Consider the following 9,320-nt stretch of genomic DNA (forward strand, 5'->3'; position numbering starts at 1 on the left):
ATGTATTTGATCTAGTAGTGCTAACCCTGTAGGGCATAGATAAATCATTTTTTTAGAAAGTGTAATGAGAATAATTAAGTCATAATGTATAAGACTCTCCTTTTGCCCAAGGTTTCTCACAACATCTTGGATTGACCACAAGAAGATTTACTCTTTCGTGATAGACGTTATAATGTTTTGCTAATTAATTAACTTAGTAGTTTCCAAAGGACTGGAAATGCAGATCATGGAAGTGGTTACTACATATCTCTATGGGGATCTAGATTCAAAGATACAAGAGTGCTTGATGGGATTACATTACTCAAATCAAATAACTCTAAACCAGGTAGTGTGTTTACAATAAATCAAAACACTCACTTTATATATTAAAGCAATCTAGGCAGATGTGGTATATCTGCCTAAGTGAATACTTGATTGGGAAGGGATATAAGAACGATGAACTGTGCTCTTGCGTATTTATAAAAAAAACGAGTTCCAGAATTGCAACTGTAGTTTTATATGTTGATGTTATGAACATAATAGAYACTTTTGATGAAAAAAGAGAAACCATAATCTACTTGAAAATCTGAATTTGAGACAACAGATCTTGGAAAAACTTAGTTTTGTCTAGCTATTGGAGCTCGGACGCCAAGCTTGTGGAATACTAATCCATCGATTTGCATATGTCCAAAAAATGATTAGACGATTTAACATAAACAAAGCATATCTGGCTAGCACTCTCATGATTAGTCGAAGTGTTGGATATAAGGAAAGATATATTTTGTCTAAATTATGATAATGAAGAGGTGTTGGGAACTGCAATTCCCTATCTAAGTACAATAGGTGCATTATTCTACTTTGCACTATACACTTGATCGTATATTCTATTTCTCAGTGAACTTGTTAACTAAAGCTCAACGCCAACACAATGTCATTGGAATGATATCAAATTAATCTTTTGGAACCATTGACGTGGGCTTATACTTTCCTTAAAAATGAGATTGATAATAGAACTTTAATACCTACTTAGATAGTGAGAGGCAAAAGTATTACCGCTAATAGAAAAACACCATAATATGTCTTGGCATGTATTTGTTGATATTAGGTATATGTCTGACCCATACAATGGATAAGGAATTACCATAAGGAACATTTCTATTACTTGGAAGTAAACTAAGCAAAACCTTGTAGCTACCTTCTCAAACTACTCTAAGAATTACTCTACATGAATTTAATAGTGTAGATAGTTAAGGACTATCATTATATATATATATATATATATATATATATATATATTAGAGGAGCTAGTAGTTTGAGTTCAACCATTATCCTACATGCATATATTGAAATAATGTATAATGTTAGGAGTGACAATGGGTCAGGTTGGGTTGGGTTCGGGTTCAACCCATTTATTAAACAGGTTGAAAATCTCAACCCAACCCAACCCATTTAATTAAATGGGTTGAGATTTTTCAACCCAACCTAACCTGTTGGGTTAATGGGTTGACAACGGGTTGACCTGTTTACGATTTTCTTAACCCAACCTGTTAAATAAATGGGTTGAACCTGGGTTGACCCATTTAATTTTAAAATTTTAAATAAAAAAAGAACTAGAGTATTTAACTTTTTTGAATAAAACATAAAACAACCACAAATACAACCAAATTGTTCAAARTTTGAATAAAACACAACCACAACAAATATATTGTTCAAAATAAGTTGAAAATTTTTAAATTATAAGTAACTCGACTTCCACTTTCATCAACCCCAATTTCACTCTCGTATCTAAAATCCTAAGACCATTAGTCCTTCAGCAAGTGTAATCCATGTGTACAAAACAACAACTTAACGAAGACGAATGATAACAATTCTCTCTGAGGTATAGGTACCGTGATAGAAACAGATAGCCACACCACACAAAAAACAAATTCAAACTTGAAAGAAAATCACTAAAGTTCGATAGAGTTATAAAGTAACAAATAATCAAAGAGAAGAATGAAATTCATATGATCTATACGAAGTTTAACAACAAAATACTAAACAAACATGATCATAATGGACTTACACTGCTATCGTTCAACAACGCCTCAAGCCCTCAACCTCAAATCGGAAACTGAAAGTCTGAAACCAACCGAAATCTTTGATTGGAGAAGGTAGAACTCAAAAGAAGGGGAAAAGATTGATAATCAAAGCATATGAAGATTGAAGAATTGAAGCGTATGAAGATTGAAGAATTGAAGAATCGAAGGCAAAGCATTGAGACTCATGATACTGATTAGTAAAGAAGCGTATGAAGAATTGATTATTGAAGGATTGAAATTGAAGAGTCATCATGAAACTTGGGCTAATTTATTTAAGAAGAAACAAAATAAAAAATAAAATAGATATAATATTAAGAATAAAATAAATTTATATAATATTTTAAGTGGGTTGAAAACGAGTTGAAAACATGTCAAAAAATTCAATCCAACCCAACCCATTTATTTAAATGGATTAAACGGGTTGACCCATTTATTTAAATGAGTTAGACGGGTTGACCCATTTATTTAAATGGGTAGGAAATCTCAACCTAACCTGCTAATTTTGGGTTGGGTTAATGGGTTGGATCATTTTTTGCCACCCCATATAATGTATTGAAGAAATGAAAGTAAGATACATCAAGAGTGATAACACAAAGCATATTCCGTTTAAGTTTTTATACAATCAACAATAACAAACTCTCTTCAAAATTCAAGTGAATCAAATAAAATACAAGGAGAATGTAACATATTTTTTTTACCAAATCATTACTTAGAACCACATTTTTGGGCAACATGTAGAAAGTATTAAAATGTGAATGTTTTCCGTAATCCCTTGATTAATGCACTCAGGGGGAGTAGTAGACAAAAGTGAGAGTCTAATTCTATTATATATGTAATATTAATATGTTGCGTTCTTTCCTTCATCCAAAATTTTATTTTTTCCATTGAGTTTTGTTCCTTGGTGTAATGTTTTAGTGAGACAACAGTTTGTATACCATTCTGCTTTCTTAACTCATGATTAATATATGAATATGAGATTAAAGGAAAAGTGTATATATTACAAAGAAACTGGTGGTGCATTGTACTATTCCCTTCGTTTTAATTTTATTTTTTCCCATTAGGTTTCATTTTGGCGTAAAGTTTTAACGAGACAACAATTGTACACCATCACTCATTTAATTCAATACAAGGGGGAGTGTTGTATTGTAAGTGTGTYATCGTCTAAAGGATATGATGRTAGAGATAAAATTAKATTAGAATTGAAATGTCTTGTAGTTATCCACTTATAACTTATCTCTATTTAAAGGGTTTTTGATTAATGAAAATTACAAATTCATCATCTCTATTTACTGTTGTTCAATTTGGTTTTTCCTATAACAGTTTCTAAATTGTTGAAGTAAATTACAAATTCTGGTTCATGTGGTTTACAATTTGTACTCACTTTAATCTCAAAATCAAAATAAATACAATGATGAGACTTATGGTTTACATTTTCGCATGCCGTAAGTCCCTCCATCTCATAAAATCTATTAACTTAAAAGAGGGCATTTTGGTCTTGTATGATTTTTTTTTTTGTCTTTTCTCTTTTTTATTTATTCTTTTTCCTAAAAATACATAAAAAAAATACCATGAAGAAGATGAAAAAGTCTACCTCAAAAACCTAAATGAGACCTAATGAACCCCCAAATACAGAGTGACAAAGCCTGACATACAAAGTGAGAATTGAATGGCATCTTCATTAGCAAAATAAAACTTGAAACAACTCTGAACCCAAGTCACCACCATGACCATGACCATTGACCACCAAGTTCAAAATTCTACTGAATGATAATATACATACATAATACATAATACATAATACATAATACATAATACATAATATACATAGCAGTTTTGTTGTTCAAAATACGTAAGTCCAAATTAATTTCTTCTATGGTTGGAAGAACTTGTCAAACCAATTCATCGCTTCTTTAACCATTGACCCCGTCATCTCATGCCCAATTCCTGCTTCTGCAATCACCTGCAATTCGGAGTTTTATATTCATTAATTGATCCATACATGATACATAATATATATATATCTTGTGTATTAGATCACTTTAAAAAAACAATACCTTGAAACTATCTGGACAATTGGCATCTTGGAAAGCCTTGCAGGTTCTTGATATAGTAACATCCAGACCTGCAATCGGGCAACGAGGATCTTCTTCGCCTGCGTGTTTTTTGTCAAGTTATACTTGGAACATAACTATGATTAAAGTATAAGCAAAATTTCACTAAGATGGTAGATATGTCATTTCACCGTTCAAAATCAACAAAGGCCGTGGTGCAATCAGTGGAACTGTATGAACTGAATCAAACTCCGATGTTAAACCAGGCGCTATCCTGTTCCAAACCTGCCCATTCCACAAGTACCATATGTAACATCACTCTTCCCTTTTTACCATTTTCAAGTTATACTTGCATATTTGCCCATACTCGAACATTGCAAATTTTGGGATGGAGATTATAATTACCCATTTCACCCATAGTTACCGTTATACAGAGTCATTATTGAAGGACATTTTAGGATTTTACTATAGTTCAAACATTTTTATTAAATTATTTAGCAAGTTAAACGTTGCACTCTTTTTAGAATAGCTCAGAGATGGGATGGAAACTCACCTTCTCCACGACTTCTTTGTCAATGGCGTCCTTCCCTAAGTCGTGCCGTGCTTCTGAAACAAATGAATGTTACAACGTTGTGCAGATTTCTTAATAAGTTAGGAAGAGAACATAGAATGCACATGTAAACATTCAAAGACAACCAAGAGTAAGCCTTAAAGGATAACTTAATTATATACACACCATCGCCAATATTAGGATACATTGATCACCAACATAATAATAGTTGTGGGATATAGAATATAAGCACGWGGTAACTACATATTTGCCTATATCCACGGTTATTGCTAGGATTCTTACTAGTTTCCTGCTCTACACTTGCATCAAGAAAAGACCAGTTGCTTTTATATGAAGAAAATCTAACTGCAAATGGATAAGATACAAAACTGTTGTTATAAATAGTTAAWAGTCATGAGCATTCTTTTACAATTTGGGCCARAGATACACTAGGTTTGTTGATGAAATCTCACCCAAGTTTGATAAAGAGAATGTGATTCAAATTCTAGGAAGAAAACAGAGTCGATTTGGAAGTCAAGATAGAAGTTAGGTCTTGAAATGCTCCATGCCATACAGAACAGAAGTAGCAATTTATCAAACATTGAACATAGATTCATCTTTCTTTTGTAAAATACCTTCAAACACAGACTTGATACTGTCAGCTCGAGCCTGCCATTGATCATTATCAATGGCCCAACGAAATCCCTACACAGCCAASTTCCTTCAATAAGCATTCTTGTGTAAGAAACTGAATCTTTTCACCAAGACATACCTGAACACCAATTATGGGGACAACCACTGAATAACGTGTGTCAACAAAAGCAGCAAACCATGCATGCATTCCTGCATGAATGAGCAATATTTCAGTTATGGAATTCAMGAAATATAAATGCATCTTCTTATTGATTTAATTATGCTTCATCAACCTCCAAGTGATTCCCCAGTAATTCCTATCCTGGAATGGTCTATATCATCTCTTCCAGTAAGATAGTCTGCTAACTTTACAAGGTCCCAAACCTGTCAAATGATAAATAAAACAAAAAATAAAAATGAAAACTGAGGTTCAAATTTGGTCATTAACGAGCAATGTACGGAATTTGAAATAAAGCTTTCAAGTGTGACAGAAGTATAACCGTGTCAAATATGAATGGCATTGTATCACCTCTTTTCCATGATGAAACAAGTGCCTGGATCCAGAACATAGGAAATCAGATTATGGTTAAAGATTAGGCAAGATAATTAGAACATTCTCCTATGATGAAGCTCATACAGACAAATGCAACATCTCTTTTTGACCAATGGTCGCAATTTGTTTTCTAACCACCTCAAAGCATTTTAAAATCAGACCATCCAGGCATAAACATCTAAGGCCTACATGAAATGCTTGAAWATACCTCTTAGYATCCTGCTTTCCATATGGATAAATCTTTAAAAGCYTCTCGGTCTAACTAATTACCATTATTTTACAAGGTTTACAAAGTTGAAGTGATACTTAACAAAATAGTTTGGAACATTGAGCAAAACAACTCCTAAAGATGTGTCAAAACAGTAGACATTGCAATTTCTATAGATGAAAGGAATAGTTTATAGCATCTTTCTTGGCAAACAACATAGGTTTGAATGCTGACATCATTATAGGTGGTGACGYTTTTGGCACGTTCTCCATGGTAACGAGAATCAACAGCAACAGCAATATATCCAAATGAAGCATAAGCCTGAAATGCACAAACCATTTCTTTGTCAAAAAATCGTAAAAGACTGAAGAAAAACCACAAAAAATTCGTACCTCAAGTAACGGGCGTAGCCATTCTTTGYACTTATTTGTGCTATGCAGAAAAACAACCGCTGGCCTTTTGGAATGCCTGCTTTCTTTCATACTCAAGATAAGTACAGGCAATTTTCCTTGCTCTCCTTCCTAATTGGAATACAATAATGAAACATGATATTAAAATCAGAATTATTCATAAACTGTAAATGATTGAACTGAGGGAGAAAAAGGGTGAACCTCAGTGGTTAAGTACAAGTTTTCTTCATAAAGCAGTTCCTTCAAGTTGGGAATGTCTGCTTTTGGACAAGATTCCATTGGCTGGCAGTGGCAGTGTTTTAAACTAATAAGACGACTTGCAATTAACAAAGAGAAAGGTAAATGAATCAATTTCCACCTGACTAAATTTTGGTGGTGGAGTTCCCTGATATAAGGGTTCCAGCACAGGCTTTGCAGGTTGTGCCTCAAGTGGAACTGAAAAGACCAATTATATCTCTTATCAACATACAGTATAAATTCACAAATGAAATATCACACTCGAATTGAATAACTACAGGACTAAAGTAACTACTCTTGTGCTTGACTTTTGAGGTGGAACAAAACATAGAAACTACAGGACTCTACTTCATCTCTAAAGATTRTTGCAGATTCTAAACTTGTTGAGAAAATAACTGATGAAATCAAGTGGGAATTGACCTTATTCACTAAAATATTAACAACTTATAAATCAATTTACACTACTACTCTACTCTTGCTGGTAACTACTCAAGGTACATTAACACACACAAGCCAAGATATCCTWAATAACTCAACTTTTGAACCACATCACRACATTTCTTACTATAATCTATTTCCTTTGGGGTTTAAAACTGGTCTCTTTGCCGTAATCTACATTCACCAATAACCAATTGGCTTTATATGTTTAAATTAGATAGTGATCGAGTTCATAACAAAAGAGGGGTAATCATATGAATTGTTAACTAATAGTATGCTTTGATCCCTAAATACACATAKATTCCAAATTGAAGAAAGATTACCTTGAGGAGAACGACGAGTAGAAAGAAGTTGAAGGAAGTGAGAACGGAGGTTGATCTCCATCTCCATCTCCATCTCCATCTCCATCTCCTGGCTTTTGAGTCGAAGACCAGGGGTTGATCTGTGTTTATTGTGGAGCATGAGCTTTGCCATTGGTGACATGGAAGTGGTAGTTGGAGCTGACAGAGCTTGCACGTGCCACATCTTAATGGTTATGGTGGTACCATGCTTCTCGCATCTGCAACATATCTAACCAACACTTTTAACTTTGACTAAATTAYGAATTTTGTCCAGTGGTTTCATGAAATTTTGGATTGGATCGCATCTGCAACATATCTAATCAACACTTTCAACTTTGACTAAATTACGAATTTTGTCCCTATGGTTTCATATTTGTTACAGATTAGGTCCTTCATGTTTACAGTCGTTTAAAATCTCCATTAACTTAGATGTATGCTCATTTTTCGCTATGTTATAAAACATGTAATTTTTTTAAGAACCTGTTTTACCAATTTTTAAGATTCAATAAACTTCCYTTTCTCTGCCATCTCTTCCTCAAATTCCCAAAACAAAAAYGGTATTCAAAATCAAAACAAGAACAAAAATTCAAGCCCATAAAAATAATAATTGAAGCACGTTATCGATAGCAAAAACCCATTTTTGAATAACAAAAATAAACCCTTTTTTTGAAGAATAAAATCAACAACACAAACTCATTTATTTTTGAAGAACAAATCAACAACAGACTCCATCTTTTAAGAACAACAAAAACTATTTCTAAAACCATTTGTGTTGTAGATATGGATTTTATATCATGGATCAACCCAAACAAAAATCTTAATTAAATACAAAACTCAAAAAATATCAAATTTGATAATAACTCGTTAAAAACACAACAGCATCAAGAATCCTAAACTTAAATCAAAAACCCTAAAAGTCATATCATATAAAAAACCATTGCTAAAACCATAAAATCCAAAACCCAAAAATCACAGAGAACAAGATGTAGGAAATGCAGAACCTCCGATTTCTGAAAGCATCCTTCGGTTTCTTCAACCCAAGGATTTTCACTAAAAGAAATGATAGGTTTGATTTCTTCATCAAATCTGGAATGACTTGATATATGCCTCTGTTCTATGAAGCTTCTTGTCTTCTTTTTGTTAATGGCGGTGCAAGCTTGTTCTAGAATTAAATATTGAAAACAGGGATAATGAAGGTAAGTTATTTAGGGAGGGTCCATGATGGGGGAAGACATTGTACATTGGGTAAACGGGTGGATTATTTGTTTTTCTTTTGTATTATTAGTGATTTTAGATATTGACAAATCATGTCCTTGAAATAATAATAAAAAAATCATAAACAACGAAAACATGAAGATGCTTTTAAAGTTAACAAAGATTTTAAACTGTTGTTAATATGTGGGACCTAATCCATAACAAATATGAAACCACGATGACCATTCCTGTAATTACTTCATTTGAAAGACCCAATCCAAACTTTCACGAAACCATAGGGACAAAATTTGTAATTTACTCTTTAAATTTTATTAATCAATCTATCCAATTTTGACATGAATCAAAATGTATTTATTACTTTTTGTTGATCTGATTAATAAAATAGAGTGAATTACATTTTTGTCCCCATGAATATCAAAAATCTGGTTCTCGACTTTTTCAATTACATTCTAGCCCTTGTGATTTGGATTTTGCATTGGTTAAGGTCCCTAAAGCTAACAGTTATTAGTTGTTGCAGTTAAATGCTTCTTGTGCAAGTCACATAAGGGTATTTTGGTTCTTTTATATATTTTTTAATAAAAATATTTAGAGGTGTTTGGGATTGCTTAATTGAAACAACTTATA

The 9,320-nt window shown here is 32.8% G+C and overlaps 1 protein-coding gene across 1 annotated transcript; it reads right to left on the reverse strand.

Moving 5' to 3' along the window:
- Positions 1 to 3,716: 3,716 nt before the first annotated feature.
- LOC112506722 (putative esterase YitV) lies at positions 3,717 to 7,725 on the reverse strand. The gene is made up of 13 exons (XM_025110959.1): positions 7,464 to 7,725; positions 6,824 to 6,900; positions 6,667 to 6,747; positions 6,448 to 6,576; positions 6,290 to 6,376; positions 5,795 to 5,848; positions 5,588 to 5,678; positions 5,434 to 5,504; positions 5,297 to 5,366; positions 4,665 to 4,717; positions 4,303 to 4,396; positions 4,115 to 4,212; positions 3,717 to 4,020 (listed from the first exon to the last, which is right to left on the reverse strand). Exons 1-13 carry the CDS (start codon positions 7,663 to 7,665, stop codon positions 3,931 to 3,933), a joined length of 1,197 nt encoding a protein of 398 aa, XP_024966727.1. The 5' UTR covers positions 7,666 to 7,725; the 3' UTR covers positions 3,717 to 3,930.
- Positions 7,726 to 9,320: the final 1,595 nt, after the last annotated feature.

The sequence above is a fragment of the Cynara cardunculus genome (assembly GCF_001531365.2).
Source record: "Cynara cardunculus var. scolymus isolate 2C chromosome LG 2, CcrdV1, whole genome shotgun sequence".
NCBI classification, from domain to species: Eukaryota; Viridiplantae; Streptophyta; class Magnoliopsida; order Asterales; family Asteraceae; genus Cynara; species Cynara cardunculus.